At 41.5% G+C, this 20,211-nt stretch overlaps 2 protein-coding genes across 3 annotated transcripts; both read right to left on the bottom strand.

Annotated features, from left to right (window-relative positions):
• Positions 1–8,309: 8,309 nt before the first annotated feature.
• LOC135103549 (uncharacterized) lies at positions 8,310–14,412 on the bottom strand. Of its 2 annotated transcripts, XM_064009975.1 has the most exons (4): positions 13,201–14,412; positions 10,198–12,550; positions 9,501–9,879; positions 8,310–8,957 (listed from the first exon to the last, which is right to left on the bottom strand). In XM_064009975.1, exons 1-2 carry the CDS (start codon positions 13,486–13,488, stop codon positions 12,194–12,196), a joined length of 645 nt encoding a protein of 214 aa, XP_063866045.1. In that variant the 5' UTR covers positions 13,489–14,412; the 3' UTR covers positions 8,310–8,957; positions 9,501–9,879; positions 10,198–12,193. The 2 variants fall into 2 exon arrangements, with proteins under 2 accessions (XP_063866045.1, XP_063866046.1); XM_064009976.1 differs by lacking the exon at positions 13,201–14,412 and having other exon boundaries at positions 9,501–9,851; positions 10,198–10,235.
• A 210-nt stretch (positions 14,413–14,622) lies between these two features.
• On the bottom strand, positions 14,623–16,255 carry LOC135103548 (uncharacterized). Its single transcript, XM_064009974.1, has 2 exons — positions 15,827–16,255; positions 14,623–15,121 (listed from the first exon to the last, which is right to left on the bottom strand). The coding sequence occupies exons 1-2, from the start codon at positions 16,121–16,123 to the stop codon at positions 14,747–14,749; spliced, it is 672 nt and encodes a 223-aa protein (XP_063866044.1). The 5' UTR covers positions 16,124–16,255; the 3' UTR covers positions 14,623–14,746.
• Between the last annotated feature and the right edge of the window lie 3,956 nt (positions 16,256–20,211).

The raw sequence follows: 20,211 nt of genomic DNA, 5'->3' as shown, positions 1-20,211 counted from the left end.
ATGGGTGATTTGCGCAGGGAGGAAATCGAGGTAAGGAATGACCACCGTGAGGGAGGAAGAGGTGAGGGGTGAGATGAGGAATGAGCACGATGAGGAAGGGAGAGGTGAAGGGTGAGGTGAGGAATGAACATCATCATGGAAGAGGTGAGGGGGGAGGTGAGGAATGACCACCTTAAAAGAGAGGTGAGGGAATGAAGTGAGGAATAAACATCGTGAGGGAGAGGTGAGGGTAAGAGCTGCGTATATTGGAGCGGGAATGAAGGCTACCAGCTCATCACACTACTAAAAATTGTACAGTACTACTTATTCATCGAGTCTTGTGATACTGTAGTACTGCACATAAGAATAATTAAATCGTAAATGAATGCGCAATGGCAATCCCTCTATGATACACATCTGTAACTTTCATGTCCATCAATCATCAATCTTTTCTTATAGTTCCCTCCTGACTGCACTGTTATTACAAGTTTGCACTAATAACCTGAGTCTTTTATAGTACCCACCACACTCTATGTGAATCTACACCTTCCTATTTCATTTTCAAATAAAACTACATTAAACATGAACCCCTTATCTTTTGCCCCGCCTTGATTACTAACCCTAGGGATCTCGACACAAACCTCATACCCTGAGGGAGAAGGGATTAGAGTTGTGACTTAGTAATGAGCTGGGAGTGTCTTCAGCTTCCTTTCTCAAGTTAATCACTCGTGTTCCTTCCTTGTTTTGTTGTATATTGTAACTGATAAAAACTTCATTCTGTCTGTGAAAAGGGAATGGATGTTACTTACGTTGGGATGAGGCAGGACTGAGAAATATTATCTGTTCATTTAAATTACATGCATTACTTCCTGGTTTCTTTTGATATCACATCTATACTGAACTCGCTCGGAGAAGAAGAGCAAGAAGTGTGAGTTAGTTTACAGTGAAGTAAGAATGAGGATCGTTATTACTAATATAATTAAAATGTGTTATTTCCCTGTATTGTTCCATATTATTACTCCACATTTATCGTACAGTCAATAAGGACGCATGGGTAAGGGACGTGAGAGGCTGAAATAGATTAGATAGATATGAAACTACGGTCAGTAGCGACGATGAGACAATCTTATGAACAGGGATGATGGGTAAAGACGCGGATACATGTATTAAACAGAAACTGATGTCACGTATAGGCCTACTGGTTTCTTGTACCTTCTTTTATGTCATTATGCTTTCGTGAGTTACTTTATCGTGAGGCAGGATTCACATTATTATTTTATATTAAATTCATTCCTGACAGCAGACTAACTATAACACTTTAATCAGGCCACTTAGACAAAACGCCTTGTTTACCCACACGGAGTTGATGGTGACGTGAATGCTGCAGCTCCGTAGATAAATTGATGTATATTTGTCCCACATAACAATGGCTTTCAATTCATCACGCTGTGCCTCATTATTTCTGAGGCATTTATAGATATTGCTTTATTAGAGTGAGTAATAATCACAGCCCGTGTAGTTCGCCTTCATTTAGGTAATGAATTCATTATTACCTCACATCATTATTACATCAGTTACCTCCAGTACACATCATGTCTCATTAAATTTATAAACATACATAAATATTGTTATATTGCAGTTATGAATACTAACGAACGCTTTGATTTACTTTATTTGATTGAGGAGTTCAGGCATATACTATTACTAACTTCCACATGGTTTTGCCTTACCATGATTATATATATATTATATATATATATATATATATATATATATATATATATATATATAATATATATATATATATATATATATATATATATATATATATATATATATATATATACATATATATATATATATAATCATGGTAAGGCAAAACCATGTGGAAGTTAGTAATAGTATATATATATATATATATATATATATATATATATATATATATAGAGAGAGAGAGAGAGAGAGAGAGAGAGAGAGAGAGAGAGAGAGAGAGAGAGAGAGAGAGAGAGAGAGAGAGAGAGAGAGAGAGAGAGAGAGAGAGAGAGAGAGAGAGAGAGAGACCTGTCCACCCATCCTCCACACACACACACACACAGGTGTCGGCGCGCAGAGGGACACTCAGCCGCGTTCCTCGAGTCAGGTGACCTCAGGGATACCCGAAGCTCCTAAAATACACTCTTCAATACGCCTCCTTCCCTCCCCTTGCTCTCCTCTCGCCCCTCTCGCCACCTCTTAATTCATTCCTAAATCTCCTATTTATGCCTTTTACCTTCCGTTTTTCCTTTTCCCGCGTTATGAGAGAGAGAGAGAGAGAGAGAGAGAGAGAGAGAGAGAGAGAGAGAGAGAGAGGAGGGTACAATGTCCATATATTTCTCCTTAAATAACGTAACCTAGAGGAGCGGTAGAGGTATGTCCTGTGTCATTACTTATTTGCAAGGAGGAGGAGGAGGAAGAGGAGCAGAAATTGTTGTGTGTATGGGATGGTAGAGGTAGTCGGTGGCTCGGCCGAGTTCGTTTCTCCAAAGATGTTCTGCACAGGGACGAGTCACATGATCACACACACACACACACACACACACAGAGAGGAATATGACCCGTGTGTATGTGTATGTGTGTGTGTATACGGACGGCGGTGGAAGAGAGAGAGAGAGAGAGAGAGAGAGAGAGAGAGAGAGAGAGAGAGAGAGAGAGAGAGAGAGAGAGAGAGAGAGAGAGAGAGAGAGAGAGAGAGAGAGAGAGATTCTTGATTTCGCTTCTATTTGTCATTGTTCTTCATTTCTCCTCTTCCCACGTTTTTCTTCTCTTTCCAATTTGCCATTTTCTTCGGTTATTTTCTTCATCTCTCCCTTACCTCTTCTCATTATTGACATTCATGTAATTTTTTTTATTATATTTTTTTTTTCCCTTTCCACGCCCTCGTGCTCCTCAAAGAAATATTCTCTGTCGACATTTTCATCTCTTCCCTTCCCATCCATCTCCTCTCCTTTGATTACATTTATAGTCTGTTTCTCCCATTCCTCCTTTATCTTGCTCCCTACACGTTCGATTCTGTATTTCTTCTTCTCACTTTCCCATATTCTCCACATTGTCATCTGCTTCTCATTTCTTCCCCACAACTTTCTTTCATTCCCTGCCGCATTTACAGTTTTATTTTTTTTTCTTTCATTGTTCCCTCGGCTTATCTCCTTCCATGTCTTTCAGATTCCCTCCCTCTGCTCTCTTGCCATTTCATTCCAGAATAGTTTCCTTTGTTCTTCATGTCACTCTCATGTTTTCCCAACTCCCCTCCTTCCTCAGCTATCCACAATGCAATCCGTCTCCACTAATAGTACCATACGCACAACACATTACCATAGCAAAACACATTTATACTCTTCCTCATTAAACAATAATATACATGACATTTTGTTCATCCTCTATAGTTAACTTATAATGATACACACATAGTAAGGATAAAGTAGTGTAGTTAAAGTAGGGTAAGAAGGTAGAAAAATCTGTTGCTGCTTGATATCCACCTGAATAAACATGAATATACAATCTTATATACTATTTCTACTTCTGTCCATCCTTCCCATCTCCTTATAACCATCGCCCTCCTCCTGCTCTCCTGGGCTTCCTTCCTCATACCCTTCCTTTTTTCTAATTATCTGTTTTTTTCCTCCTCCTCCTCCTCCTCGCCCTTCCCTACCTGGAGCAGGCGAGATCAAGTAGGACACTGGAATTAGGTGGGAAGGAGACATCTGGCTGCCTATATAGGAATTTACTATATATATATATATATATATATATATATATATATATATATATATATATATATATATATATATATATATATATATATATATATATATATATATATATATATATATATATATATATATATATATTAAGGGTGTATATGGGCAGGAGTCTTTCTCTAATACATATCTCATTGAATGTGATAGCTAGTTGAGCATTTATTATTTTTCTTAAGATATTTTTCTTAGGACATATCATAAGATATAAGGAAAATATCTTAAGAAAAATAATAAATCCTCAACTAGCTATCACATTCAATGATATATATATATATATATATATATATATATATATATATATATATATATATATATATATATATATATATATATATATATATACAGAGAGAGAGAGAGAGAGAGAGAGAGAGAGAGAGAGAGAGAGAGAGAGAGAGAGAGAGAGAGAGAGAGAGAGAGAGAGAGAGAGAGAGAGAGAGAGAGAGAGAATAACTCAAAGTTTTCAGTCGTTTCATTCGAATTGTTTCTACCACTCAGAAATAAATCATGGCATTCCCGCCGCATTGAGACTTGCTCGCTTTACACTGGCGAAATCAGCGACGGCTTGCGAGTCATTAGGAAGTGGAGACGTACTGTATTGGTGCTAGGAAGTGGAGACGTACTGTATTTGTGCAACCTCTTTGACTGAGTCCACTGGGTGGAATTAAATCACTTATGATTCTGCGTGAAGACGTTCTACGCTTTTCCTTTCTTCATCAGCTTACTCGAGTCCATTCCAGACAAAACATTTAAAAAAAGAATAAAAAAATAAGAAAAAAATAAGATACTCGTGCAGACTCAACTGAGAACCCCTCCTATCACTTAAATGTTTATAGTCTGCTGGCGCTAAATAGTCTCTGTTTTGTCCATATTTCTTTTTCACTTTCTTTTCCTCTTGACCCTTGTGTCCACAGGCTTTCCCTCTGTATATTGTATCCTCGTATATATTTATACACACAATAATAATAATAACAATAACAACAAACACAACAACCACAATAACAACAACAACAACAACAACAACAACAACAATAATAATAATAATAATAATAATAATAATAATAATAATAATAATAATAATAATAATAATAATTGATAATCATACTGAGTGATAACCATCTTCTGTCATGAATTTACATCCCATAAAATTCCTAATAACAAACGTTCCAGTACAATTTATCAGAATACCAGGGGCACCGGAAAAGCTGATGTTATAATTATTAAGGAAATGAAAGTGTGTGTGTGTGTGTGTGCTGAAACAGATACTACCGTAAACAACGTGGTCATACACATAGAGTACTACATACAAACATACATACATACATACATACATACGTACAAACGAAAAACAGAAACGAGACAAACAATTATAGTGGAGAAAAGAAAAATACGTGCTTTTTTTAATCACGATGGGTGTATTTTATATATATATATATATATATATATATATATATATATATATATATATATATATATATATATATATATATATATATATATATATATATATATATAAAGAAAGAGAGAGAGAGAGAGAGAGAGAGATGAAGAAAGGGGGATCAGGTCAAATTGAAGTCATTCCCAAGGGAGTGAAGGATTTCTGGGATTAAATTACTTTCCTATTTCGCGTCCGTACACACACACACACACACACACACACACACACACACACACACACACATGGGTCATATTCCTGTGTGTGTATGTGTGTGTGTGTGTGACTCGTCCCTGTATGTAACACCTTTGGAGATACAAACTTGGCCGAGCCACTGACCACCTCTACCATCCCATACACACAACACTTTCTGCTCCTCTTCCTTCTTCTCCTCCTCCTCCTTCTTGCTGACACAGAACATGCCTCTGCCGCTCCTCTAGGTTACGTTATTTAAGGGGGAAATATATGGACATTGTTCCCTCCCCCCGACCTCTCTCTCTCTCTCTCTCTCTCTCTCTCTCTCTCTCTCTCTCTCTCTCTCTCTCTCTCTCTCTCTCTCTCTCTCTCCAGCATTGCCTTTCTGATGATAACCTAAGGCTGAGTGTACTACCATGAAGACAGTTGTTCAGTTCCGTGAGCTCACTTTGTCAATTAATTTCACGAATATACACACGCTTTGAGAACTTATGCACACCTCGAGGGCGCAGGAGGAGCACAGACGCTGCAGACACCCACGAGTGCTCTTGCCTGTCCCTTAAAAAACACAGCCATGAAGTTAACAAGCTTGAATTTAGCAATTATAAGTCACTCAAGGGAAGGTGAAGAATTAAGAGGAGGAGGAGCAGGAGGAGGGCAGAAAAAAGGTGAAGAAATGAGGTGGATGCAGAGATCAAGAAGTGGGAAGAGGAGGAGGAGAAAGAGGAAGAGTAAAAATGAGTATAGGAGGAACAACAAGGGGAAAAGGAAGAAGAGAAGGAAGTGGATATAAGAAAGAATGAAAGGATAAAAGACAAGGAAGATGCAGAACATGAAACAAGGCAGCTTTAGGAGGAGGTAAATGAGACGAGAAATGGAACGAGGAATGAGACGAAAGAGAAAGGAAGAAAAAAACAAATTGGAAAAACAAGAAAATGCACCAAGATCAGAACACCTATGAGAAGGCAGAAAAAAAAAAACTGAGTAAAAGAACGAAAAAAAAAAAACGGAAGAACAAAACCGGACAAGAACAATAGTTAAGGATTAGCTTATCTAGACTTCAAAGGGACCACCAGAGCACCCCGCGGGACCCGGACATCGGACGGGGGCGATTAAGATCCGGCTGAGGGATTAACAAGCAAACCGGGATAAAGATCGAGCATGTGAGGTACACACACACACACACACACACACTAAACCTCTGTGCCTTTTGTGCCAACTAAATGAAGAGAGGAAACGTGGAAAGGAATACAGTGGCAGGAAAGAGAATAGGAAGAGAAACAACATACATAAGAACAGAGGAAGCTGCAAGAAGCCATTAAACCTACATGCAGCTGTCAGCTCCTGTATAAAAGGGTAAAAGATGAGAAAGAAATAAGGAAAAAGGAAAGAATTAGGGGGAAGGATAAAATCATAATGTCGGTTGGGAGTGAGGAAGAGAGGGAGGGAGGAGATACAATGGCAGGTAGGGAAGGAAGAATTCAGTGTGAAGGAGTGAGGTAGGAGGGGCGTGAATGAGGAAAAAATGGAGGGAAGGAGGCAGGGATGAGATTGACACATTGGTTGGAGGGAGGGAGGGAGGAGGGATAGTGGCAAGGAGGCAGGGGAGGAAGCATGAGAGAGAGAGAGAGAGAGAGAGAGAGAGAGAGAGAGAGGTAAGTAGGAGGAGGTGCGCAAAGGCAGGAGGGAAAGAAAAGAGGGAAGGAGGGAGAGAGGGGGAGGAAGAGAAAGAGAGAATGAACAATGGAATGCATAGAATTAGTACAAATATGTTGTTCATTAGTTCCGTGCACATGGAGACATCTGACAACCTCCCTCTCTCTCTCTCTCTCTCTCTCTCTCTCTCTCTCAGGGGACAAGCAGGCCTCACCTGACCCCAGCCTATGCCCATATAAAAGCAGGTCAAGAGGGGTCGCGCACGCTCACACACACGCCGCCAGTCCCACGCCAACAACTATCATGACTCTCCCGAGGACGACGCTGTTGGCGGTGGGGCTCCTGCTGCTGACGGGGACGCAGCTCGCCGCCTCATGGGAAGAACCACAAAGAAAGACCGTCTGCCCCATCGTCCAGGTCCCTGTCCCTGAGTACGTCACCGTCACCGTGAACGACTTGGTGCTGGAGACTGTGGTGCTGGAGGACGTGAGTTATCGCTTCTCCACCACCACCAGAACCTCCATCGTCACCACCAGCAAACACGTGTGCGAAACCGTCACCGTGCAGCCCGTCGGCTTCCCCGACTCCCTCCTCAAGACGGTGGTTGTCCCGCTCACCATCAACTACAATGACCTCTCTCTGACAGGAATCACCAGCACGGTGTTCAGCACGGAACTGGACACCATCACCAGCACCACCAACGTCATTCCCACCGTCACCCACCACAGTGTCGAGACACGCTGGGACTCACTACAGTACACAGTGGTTACTTACACGAAGGAGCACGTCGTGAAGGCGTTCACCGCCACTAAGCACCCGACGCAGGTGGTGACGAGTGAGCAGGTCGCCACACAATGGGTTACACGCTTGAGGACAGTCACCGACCCAACGCCCATCCTGATCACCAAGTTCCCCACGCAGCACATCACCGCGGCCATCACCAAGACGTGGGAGATCACCTCGACTGTGTGCGTGCCGAGCCCCTGGTGATGGATGAAGCCTTGACTGAATTATCTCGACACTCCGAACACGAGTTATCTCCTGTATGCTTAGCTAATTCACCACTTGTCTTCAAGATGTTATGTTAAGTTATTGAATAAATATTTACTCCACGCTAATGTTTTCTATCTCTTCGCCATATATACATTATAGTTTCCAAACTTCGGAGCTACAGAAGTTTCCAAGTACCATGGACGTTACATCAGCGCTGGTCTTGTTGCTAAGGGAATACTGCATAATTTTTCATTGCATAATTTCAATTATTTATTAAAACTTTGGCTTGTAAAATCTCTTACAATCAGAAGCAAGAAGGAATACGCAGCAAATTTCATGAAATAATTCAAACAGAAGAGAACGGACGGAGTCACAGAAAACAGTTTCAGGGATGCCTTAGATAAAAATCACGACAAAACCCACATTCACCTCTCACTAAAAAACAAAATATACATCCTTAGCTTTCATACATATATTAAAACTTCCTTTGATATTGTCCCTAAATAACATCCAGAGATTAAAAAAAGAAGATATCACAGAAATAAAGTAAAAGACACCATCTAATAAACTTAATAGTCACTGTGGTTAGAATTCTTTGCTGTGTGCCCACTATCTGACGGCGGAGTGAATTGAAGCCCTCCAGAATAATACAACCCATACTCATAATCATCCTCCTCCTCTGCCTCCACCAACTTTTCCACCACCACGAGGGAAGTGTGGATCGGGGCAGGCAGCGTGCGGTGGTGGGTAAGCCAGGTGGTGCGGGTGGTGGCAGTGGTAGTGGTGACACGTGCACTGGTCGCTGTCACCATCTCCACCTCCGTCCTGGTTATGATGAGGGTAGTGTTCACGTGGACGATGCGCGGCAGAGGCATGGTGACGATGATGATCTCAGTACTGGTAATCTGTGGTGATGGTGGTGGTGGTGGTTGTAGCAACAGTAGTGGTAACAGTAATAACAATAAGCAATACGAAAAGTAGAACTAAGCAGAATTAAATAAAAAAAAAATGTTCTGAACCCGCATCAACTCTTAATTCCAAGTGCTCACATCTTACGCCTGTGCCGCGAAACCCGCGAAGTTCATATTAAATTTCCAACTACTTTTATGTCGCAGGAATTAGAAGGGAAAAATAAATTAAATATGTTCGCTTTCCTGATTTGAAGTCCACACTGAGTAAACAATTTAATTGGTCTATGGGATGTGGTTATCAGTTTAGGATCTATTGTAAGAAGGAGTGAATCCAATACAGGACGTTCGGTAGACCATGATGAGGCTCTACTGCTATGTTACCGGTATTGTACTGCTATGTTACCAGTGCTGCTGGTATGGACAAGCGCTACCAGCACTAGTTTGAAAGAGCTTTCCTATACTGCCGCCTTTCCGTGCTCCCTGTTACTCTGCTCAATTTTCACACACTCACCACATCTCACCATACTCATGCCTCACCTTAATCACCTCTGGCTGCTTTGTGACGGAGCGGGTGTAGGTGTCGTAATAAGGGTATACTAGGGTGGTGGTGACGGCGGTGAGGCAGGGGACGGCCTCCAGGGGCACGTACTCAATCTTCAGCTGCGTCGCATTCACGATCTTCCTCTCGTACCACACCCAGTGCCTTAGTTCACACCGGGGCGGGGGAGGTGAGGACCTTAGCCAGGGGAAGGCGCCGGTTGTTGTGTGTAGGTGGAGAACCACCACCGCCACCACCGCCAGTGTCGCCGCCGCCCTCTCACTGCTCCAACGCACCATTTTCTATTCTGATACTCCTTGGACCGTATGTCGACTCCACTCAAGCAAGTCTTGGGATGATAATTTCCTGAGTGTTGGACTAATGAAAGAAAGCCTTTAGTTCTCTTTGAATACAAAGTGTATACTTTGATGTTTGTTAAACACATCCTTCTTACAAGGAAATACTTTGTTTTTAAACCATGAGAGCGAAATTGCTATAAGCTTTAACTGCAATATAAGTTTTTCTTAAAATAGCCATTATCAAAATCATCTGTTTCCTCGAGCGAAACATGAACATTAAAACTAATTGACTTCTCTGGAGAACAATATATGAATTAATTAACAGCACCTGGAAATTACTATCAATAGTCAATCATATCAGCAACTAATAGAACACGAGCAATCTTCAGGGTCTAACCTGTGTGGTGACGAGTGAAGCTTCCCGCGGCGCGTAGCAGGCTGGCGAGTGGGCGGGCGGCGAGTGACTACGAGCAAGATCTTCCTTGGGCTTTTAGGGAGAAACACTAAATCCGAAACAAAAGCGATCGGGTAAATGAACCATAATGCCAAAGTTCGTATAAAAGAGTCATTTAAATTATCTTTTCCCCCATTTTTTGCTACGCACCTTATTGGCTTCTCATTTTTCATCCGCATGATTTTCTGAATACAAGACAAAAATCATAGAAACGGCTTTAATAATAAATACGAGAATCTTTAGCACAAAGCACGCCTTCTTTTCCATCCCTTTTCTTTCCTTCGTCGTCTTTTCCAGCCGAGATCGAATACAAAATGCACTGTGACTCAAATGTAGATAACTACTAAAAAATGCAAAAGTGAAACGCTATTTTGATTCATGTAGTTATTTTAAGTCTCATCAATGAAGACATATTAGATGTTTACTTCAGTGTAGGACAGTTTTATTCTCTCTACCTTCCATCATATTACAGTATATTTGTTATCGCCAAAACTGTTCTTCATGCTGAGCTTTTATTTCCTATTTTCAAGTTCTATTTCTCGCTGTTGTCAGAGACTGCATGTTCCCTCTGCTCTCCTCCTCCCTTCCTTTACCACAGGACTATTGATAAAAATAATCAGTGATTAAAAAGCCCTTGTAAAAACCTAATATATGATTTGTATCCTCTTCATGTATATAAGCAAAACATAAAAAAAAAGTAATTTTTATTCATTTATTTTATTAATATTTTATCAAACTCCTTTCATTATCAACATCTTCAGCGCTGACGAGCTGGCAATTCAACATGACACTGCATTTGAACATCTTAAGCTGTATGTGTATCGGGCTGAGCAATGCATTGATGCATTTCACACAATGGAAGGACATGCAGTTACACGATACAAATATCTCCTGAGTTGTGGTGGGTAGTCGAGAGAAAGCATCTCTCTCTCTCACACACACACACACACACACACACACACACACTGCATAAATAAATAAATAAAGAAGAAAAAGTCACACACTGCATAAGAAAATAAAGAAGAAAGAAAGAAAGAAAAACAAACAAACAAACATGCAAACAAAGGAAGAAAGGAGAGAAAAAAATAAAAAATAAAACATTAAAAAAGTAAAATGAATTATTATAGGAAAATGTCTTTGGGAATATGAGGGAGTGCCTGACTAAATAAAAAGGGGGAAAAAAAAATCACCTAAACCTATTAGACCATGAATATTCTAAAACAGTTTATGCAGGAGGCGAGTTCTGCGTATAAAATACATAATTTAAAATATAAAATGTCTCGAATCTCATGTCCGAACGAAACGAGCGACACGTGACAACTACCATCACCAAGTTGTGAGCAGTAATGATACTCGTGTTTCTTCGTAATCGCTAATTTTATTCTGAAGTATTTATGCAAGTTAACCATAAGTGGTAAATAAGACTTTGGTATTATATAGAGAGTAAGACAAATCATACTAAAACTACTGACTCCACATTACCTCCATTCCTACCTGTCTGTCTAGTATTGTGCACTATTGCCTGCTTCCTTAACGCTTGATAGGGATAGATAATTATGTAGGTTAATTTTCTGTTTCTCAGCTTCCTTCCATTTCCGAAACATGTTCTCTGTCCATCTTTTTCCAGTTTCTCCGTCTCTGCCTTTGTCTGTCCGTCCTTCTGTCTCTCTATCCCTCTGTCTTTGCATCTGTTCCTCTGTTCCTTGTGTCTGTCTCTGTCTTTGTTACACTATCTCTGTCCCCCGGTTTCTCTAAGCATGCTCCTCCTTCTGTCCTTGTCTCTTGATCTCTCAGTCTCTCGGTGTAAGCTCGTTTCTATTATGTTTATGTCCGTCACTGTCTGTCTCCCTGTCCGCCTGTTATTTCCAGATTCTTCCCATGCAACGATTACAGTATTCGCTTCCTTTTATTCCACGTTCTCTCCACCCACACACTCATTTCACAGACCCACGCACTGACTGGCTCCCTCGCCTAGCAAAGTAGTGGTAAAGGTCTCCATGATGTAAGAGGTCGTGGTGGTGACGACTTTGATGGTGGAGGTGACATCAGTGGTGCTGTGTGCGTAGGCGTGGGTGTGGGCGTGAGTGTAGGTTTTCTTCACGTCCATGGAGCACTCGGGAATCTGGTGCGTCTCCTGAGTTATCTTCGCCAGTGTGCTTCTGTATACCTTCTGGTGAGCCGTAACGTGCCATGCCCTTGTCTTGGTCACTATGAACTCCAGGGTGTTGGTGGAGGTGACGGTGGTGGAGTCCAGCATCGTGGTGGTGACTGGAGCGACGGCCAGTGTCACGTACGGCTGCGGGAGGGAAGCAGTCTGGGATGATTGTTTTTCCGGTAAGATTATGGTGATTGTGTTTGATTTCTTTGTGTGTTATAATCTTCAGAACAAAATAAATAAGTAAAACTGCTTTGGTATGACAGTGGTTTCAAATGACTATCTACAGTGAGATAAGGGGTAATCTATGGGGAATTTGTTTTCCAGTAAGATTGCAGGGATTCTGACTATTTTTTTCTTAAATCACAAAGACTTGCTTCATTATATATTTTGAGTGATCATTTTTCGATAAATAAAAATGGTGTATCTATTGAAAGTTCTCCAATCTTGTTCCAAACAACATACAAGATAAATCATTCAAGCACCTTAAGTAAAAAAAAAAAAAAAAAAACCCTTATGTATAAGTCTAGGTTACTTGTGCATTTGCATACAACCCTTGTTAATATCAAATTGGGTGCAGCTTCGTCATACTGATTTTTCATAGTAATAATTCACGAACCGCTCAACAACACCTCTCGAGATTTAACTAGAAAAAAAAAGTTATGACCCTCTAATAGCAGGTCATTAAAAAAAAAAAAAAAAACATAATAAAAAAAAAATAAATATATCCTCCAGCGCGGCTCATCCAGCACGAACTTAGTAATTCTGAAAAATAAAATCCAGATACACACCTGCAGAAGTTCAACTGTGTTGCGCTGCACCTGTGTCTCGGTCACCACGAGGGTCGCTGGAGAGCCGTACAAAACCACTGTGTTCCCTGGGGCAGTGTGCGTGATAGTCACGGTGGTTAAGGCCATCTGTGTGATCTGGATGGTCGATGTCATCACTTTGACATCATTAAGAGTATAGGTCACAGTCGTGGTAATGACCTGCGGGGAGGGACTGGAGGGCAGGGAGTAATTCAATGCCAAGACACATCCAAGAAGCGTCAGGAGCAGCAGAAGATAAGGTGGTGTCATGGTGATACTTGTCTCTGTTGGGCTACTAATACAAGAAGTGATTTGTGCCCTTCACTCCGCTTGGTCGAGGGAAACGAGTGAATGAGAGGGTGGACGGGTGGGTGGTATTAACACTTGCTTAGAATTTCAGACGGAAGAAATTAGTGCGGCTTACTCCGTCTGGTGCAGCGAAATAGTGTGTGGGCAGGCGGGAGGACGGATGCAAGCAATCTCGAGTAGTTTCTTTAGGTGAGTGGGTGAAACAAACTCTTATCAGTGGTAGTGGAGGAAGACTGAAAGGATATTAACGACTTGTTGGGAAGCGCGCTGCCTTCAACCACGGGAGATGCCCTGACCACAAACACCCTCGTTATGTAAACGAAAAAAAAAAAAGTCAATTCAGGAAAAAAAAACTGTACTAGTGATTAAAAAACAAATCCGTGAATCCTAAAGGCAGACATTAACGAGATGAGATTACAGGATGTATGGAGAAGGAATTCACCTATGTCGATCACGTTCATGAAACACTGTCCCGGAACAATTAATTCAAGTTGTGCATCATCAAATGTATTTACGTAGTAAGTTAATGAGCGAAGGAAAAGCCAGATGTTAAGAAGTTATGTGACAGTAAGTATTCGTAAAGTAAGACAAAGCGCAAAGAATGAAAAAGAAAACTTGTGCATGGGAAGGTGGTGTATATCATGTACAGCTTTTGTAACTCATTGTTAGCGCCAAATATTTACGTGACAACAAAGAACATACGTAAAACATCCAAAAAAATTCTACGGAATTCATCGTTTGAATATTGCCGATCACAGAATAGGTGTCAGTAGTCGTGTAACACCCCATAATTAGCTGACAGGCACCCCAATAATTCTTCTATGGGAATACCTAAAATGCGATAAACCTAATCAGCAGCTGACAAGCACCTCAACAACTGAACAACGGGAAACTGCCATATATATATATATATATATATATATATATATATATATATATATATATATATATATATATATATATATATATATATATATATATATATATATATATATATATATATATATATATATATATATATATATATATATATATATATATATATATATATATGTATCGCTTGCGCTTGAGACGAAATCGCAATAAAATACCCTACAAATGAATACTCTTTATTTATGACATTAACGAAAGGGAAGTAAAAACGACGAAGAATGTTACTTTGTACAAATCAAGACGCAGGTTCTCACACCACGGAAAAATGCAATACCCATACGAAGATCTATCTATTGAAGGGCGTAGGGAGACACACAGTGAAGACAATGGTGTCGGTGATGGTGCGAGTGGAAGTCACAGCGGGGGCCTGGCCAACGACACGGGTGGTCACTATCTTCGTCAGGAACTCCACCACCGTCTCCACCGGGGTCACGTAAGAGACGCTGGGGACAAGGGAGGTGACTGGCTGCTCCAACACCAAGGTGGAGGTGGAAGTGACGGGAGGGAGGCGTGGAGGGACGAACGTGGTGGTGGTGTGGAGGAGGCGAGTGGAGATGGCGGTGGTGAGGGCCGTGGTGGTGAAAGTAATGGTCCATGGCACAGTTGACACCTCAGTGCGCGTGATGTGCTGAGGTGATGTCACCACTACGCTATGCACTATCTGTAATCCAGTTTGACAAATTGCAATACGTCAGTAGAGACTTAAGAGAACACGGTAATGGTGGAACCCCTCACAGGAACCCACACATTGCTGTCACTGACGCTTACCAGTAGTATTATGTTGTTGCCTGATGGACTAACCAGAATAACAAGTCAATGATTTGCAGATGATCATTAAACTTTTGTTTTTGTAAATTTTTTCCCCTGTTTTGGACATATCCTAATAGTCTTTATATAATGAATGAAACATGTATTTCTGATATGAAATAAAACTACTTCAATTGCGAATCAAACAATTATTATGATGTTTATGCGCACGAGTATGGAGTTGTTAACCCGTGGTGGTTTATTGTTACCATTGTTTGCAGTAAGAGTGATTTCCACGCCAAGTGGTGTTTTGCCACAGTGAGAGAGAAAAATTATTTTCATAAAACATTACAGAAGCAAGACTGCATGAATATTAGTTGTATGATAATCTGGTTCCACTGTATTTATATTTCTCACTAACAACAAACAAATCCTGATAACCACAATGAGGAAGCTGAACAAAGCACCATGTCATTTGAAAAAGTTACTCATTAAAGTTCATGAAATAATAATAAAAGTGACGCTGCCATGCTACCAAGAACTACCTCATTTCCACAGCTCAGGAACGCGGGGCCGGAAGTAAGATGAGGTAATGAGGTGAGGAAAAAAAAAAGCTCACCTGCACGTTTGGCCTGTGGATAGTGACAGTGCGGGACAGGTGGGTAATGGCGGTGAGGGTGGTGGTGGTGGTGTACGTGGCGGTGCGCAAACTGACAACACTAATGGGCTTTGTTTCCACCTCCACCACAGACGCCTCCAGGATTTGTGTCTCCTCCTTCACGACGTGGCGATATGGGCAGTAAAACGTTGACCCGCTGTCCTGGCCGTATGCATAGGTGGAAACAGGAGGGATGGCGCAGTAACAGATGACCAGCACCATCAACACCACTCCAGGCGTTCGTGAGTGTTGTAACATGGCGGAGGTGAGGTCGCCGTGAGGATCAAGAGGTAACTACAGCCTTGCGCCACCCTCCTTGTCTCGTCACCTGTCTTCACACGCTTTCATACTAAGTGTTCAACCTCGCAGGCTTCCCACGACAATAATAACTGCTACAAAAACAAAACTATCTAAGTCAGATTGCTTCTACCTTGCATGTCGATCCCTTAAAGTACTATCACAATTTCATCGTTTATTGCTGTTACTGACAGTCAATTTAAAGAACTGAAACGGGATTCGAAGCCAGAGTTCAGTTCACGCATGCGCTATGCCTCTCGCGTCTACTCCTTGCTACGCTTTCGTGACGGTAACACCTTTCTGAATTTTAAGAACGATGTTCAAGCAAGGTCTGTTCTTCCTTCTTACCATTGGTGTTGTCACCCAGACAGACGCGCAATTCTCATGTGCTCCGGGCAGCATCTCGGAACACGTGACTCACACAAGCGTTATCTCCGTTACCAATCGAGTCACCTCCTACTACACAACCAATATCGGCATCAAGGACGTGACCCTCACCAAGACGGAGATCTCGCGAGTGACATCAACAACCACGGTGGATCAGACACTCGTACACCCGCCTAGCGTCGTCACGAGCATTACTCACCTCTCATCCACCAGGCTCTTCTCCGTCGTTTACACCGTGCATGTCACCTCCACCACCACCCTCACAACCAGCGTCCTCCTCACCACGATAGCAGTCACCACGAGCACCACCACTCACTCCATCGTGATCTCAAGTCTCGCACACCCCAGAGTCACCACCATCACCACCACCATTGTGTACGCAATGCACACCCTCACCCACACCTACGCCACGCACTCCACCGTCTCTCCGCTGGTGTCCACCATCACCAGTATCGTCACCGTAACCACTACATCCACCATGATGAATATTCCCAAACCTGAGACTGTTACTTCCACTACCTTCCAGACAGTCACCTTCTGCGACGCGCCGCACACCACCATAGTCTCGTAGAGTCTTCAGTACAGAGCCAAATGAAAGTATTCAATATTCGGTTTTGTTTGTGTATTCAGTCGGTTTTGTTTGTGAAAGAATATTACACTGCATTTTGTCAGTATTTTATCAATATAATTATGTGTTTATGAAGTGCTTTTTACGGTTATTAAATGTTTTTTGCGGTTATTATTATTATTATTATTATTATTATTATTATTATTATTATTATTATTTTTTTTTTTTTTTTTACAAAAAAAATGTCTACCCTAAAACCACGTACATAGAAAACTAACAAAAATAACAGCTATAGAAAACTTTTAAGCAGAAACTATAGTGTCTCGGAAACAGATGTTTTCATTTCTCAAAGACTAATGATGGTTCTCTTGGGTCCGAAAACCTGAAATTAACTTAATAAACAGTTCACAAATGGTGTGTATACATAACTTGGTAGACAATAAATGGAAGTATACCTGTAGGTGTAGAAATGTAGATTGAATATAAATAAATGCAACTGTGAAAACCAGTATATATGCGCAATAGATTACTATTTTGCACACGTATTTGGAAGTCAACACAACAATCATTTATATTACTATGGGGAAATGACATAGTAGTAACTACAGAATTACTACAGAACAAGAAAACAAAATCCTTTCCCCTCTTCCTCAACAGCATTTCCACAACCTCACCGTCAAAAGATATATTCATACCATCACTGCACCGCTTGCAGAAAATAAGTATTGCCATGAGCCCAATTACCATCAAAACTTATTTCCTCAGCTAATTGTAAACCTCTGACAATCTCTTATAATACCTTAATCGACATGTTTACATGTCATTACTCCAAATTCACTTTCACTCCACCATGTACACCTTCCCACCCTCGTATAACCGAGGCACCATCACCACTATAATAATCATCATGATCAACCCCACCTTCACAAGCAAGGTAACTGTCATCATCCCCACTTCATTAGTGCTGCCACTAATGCAAACATTTTAACTTTCACCACCACCACCACCGCTTCCACCATCTCCGAAAAGTGAGTGTACTTCAATGATCGTCACCATTATCAGACTAAACACCACCACCAGCGCCACCACCTCTCAACCATGACGCACCACCACTACTATATCTCCACCATAACCACGAAATATAAAGCAACAGCACGCACACCTTGTAAATGTACCAAGAGTTTTCCCTTTTCTTCTCTGGCACAGGTTACGGGAGAGAGAGACAGAGGGGGGAGTAGGAGAGGAACTACTCTTTCCTATCCCTGGGCAGTACTTATACTTACTTACTTAACCTTAGTAAGGTTCCATCTTAGTTAGGAGGAGAACTTAAATTACGATATTTAGCGCCAAGTGACCGTCCTAGCAGACGTTGTTAATGGCGCCTGCACCTCGCAATAACGACTCGTCTCAGGAGTTGTTTGTCTTGCATTGGATCTATAGATGATGATGATGGCAATGATCATGATGATGCAACTCGGTGGCGGCAAGGCAAATGCTTCTGTACACATAGTGTAAAGACGTGGTCACATAAACAGTATGTGCTAAATAATTGTTGTGCATTGATCATATTGATAATTACGTAAGCTCACCGCAAAGTAGAAAGCGTTAACCCGCATGCACGGCGCCCCCCCTCTCCTTCTCAGGAGCGAAGTGACACCTGGCCACGGCAACTCTCACACCCACACCCTACCGCGTGTAATGGTAAGGTCCTAATTAGAGAAAGTAATCTTTTGAAGAACTAGAATGTGTCATTATAGAATATGCTAGATATACATGAGGATAGATAAATTTTCTGTAAATCGTTATCATAGAAAACGTATTATACAGGGGACTATAACAAAGGTTTTTTCACTTCATAAGCTCACATTGGTTCTTTAATGTGAAAGGCTCCCAGAGATTTTTGACATTAATAAAAAAAATAATTAGTTTGCTATAATAGATCGTAGTTAAGTACACTATTAGTTTGATAAGTAATAAAAGAAGGTAATAATGAAGATTTTTTTTTTTCAGATCTGTGTGTGTGTGTGTGTGATAGTTAACAAACGAATCAACAAAGAAATCAATAAGAATGCTGTATTATAGCTATAAACCTTCTTGATCGGCTGTACTGCCTCGACACGTAGCCTGTATCAGTGCAGGCAGGCTACAGGTCGTCATTATTACAGTTCATTATCCTTACCACAAAAGATGACCGTTAGTTTTTAATCAATAACTATCCTGTTTCACATTGATATAATCAAAATACTTATTATTAACACTATTTTCTGAAATTACAATCATCACTGTCAAAATAACAGCAATTACTAATACCACTATTTACTACTGTCACTATCACCATTACTATTACATCCACCGCTTGCTGCTGCACCACTCACAACCGAACCACTCATTGTTGTACTGTTCACTAGTAGGCCTGCTAAGAGTAAGTGTGCAGACCATCAAAGAACATCAGCGAGCCCCGACAAGACTTTTACCCACCACTCAATTAGTGCTTCGTGAAGGCTCATATACCGTAGTTCGAGGCGAAGTGAGGTGAGGTGAGGACTCCCATCTATTCCTGCATTACACGTCGAGCCACACACCAGCAGTGCAGCATACATTGTCTGTCCACCACAGCCTGCCCTCCTGTCACCATGTTGGTGTTCACCGTGTTCATGTGGGTGACCACCGTGGTCGTGGGGATGTTTTCGGGGAAACAGTGGAATGTCGACCATCTTGTGTTCTGTGAGGAAGAGTCTTCACTCGTAGCCACGGAAACCACATTCACCAACAATACACCGATGCAAGCAACTCGCTCCCCCATGGAATACTCCTTCCGCAGAAGTGTCAGACCTCGCCATGAATTAGGACGGCGGGGCTTTACCTGGGTGGAGATTCCTCCGGATCATGACTTAAATGCCAATCCTAATCCCGATCCCGATCCCGTCGCAGCCTCGTCCCGCATTCCCTTCGGCTCCGTGATCCTGCGTCCTAACCTGCCCGCGACGACAGATCCTCAAACCGAAGGCGACATGGCTGTCTTGAGGATAGTCTTGGAGCATCAAACTCTGAGTGAGGAGCACTTACTTACGGCTGCTGCAGAACGTGTGACACT

The sequence above is a fragment of the Scylla paramamosain genome, chromosome 9 (genome assembly GCF_035594125.1).
Source record: "Scylla paramamosain isolate STU-SP2022 chromosome 9, ASM3559412v1, whole genome shotgun sequence".
In the NCBI taxonomy this organism is placed as follows: Eukaryota; Metazoa; Arthropoda; class Malacostraca; order Decapoda; family Portunidae; genus Scylla; species Scylla paramamosain.
Note: the sequence above shows the minus strand (reverse complement) of the source record. Positions and strands in the feature narration are given on the sequence as shown.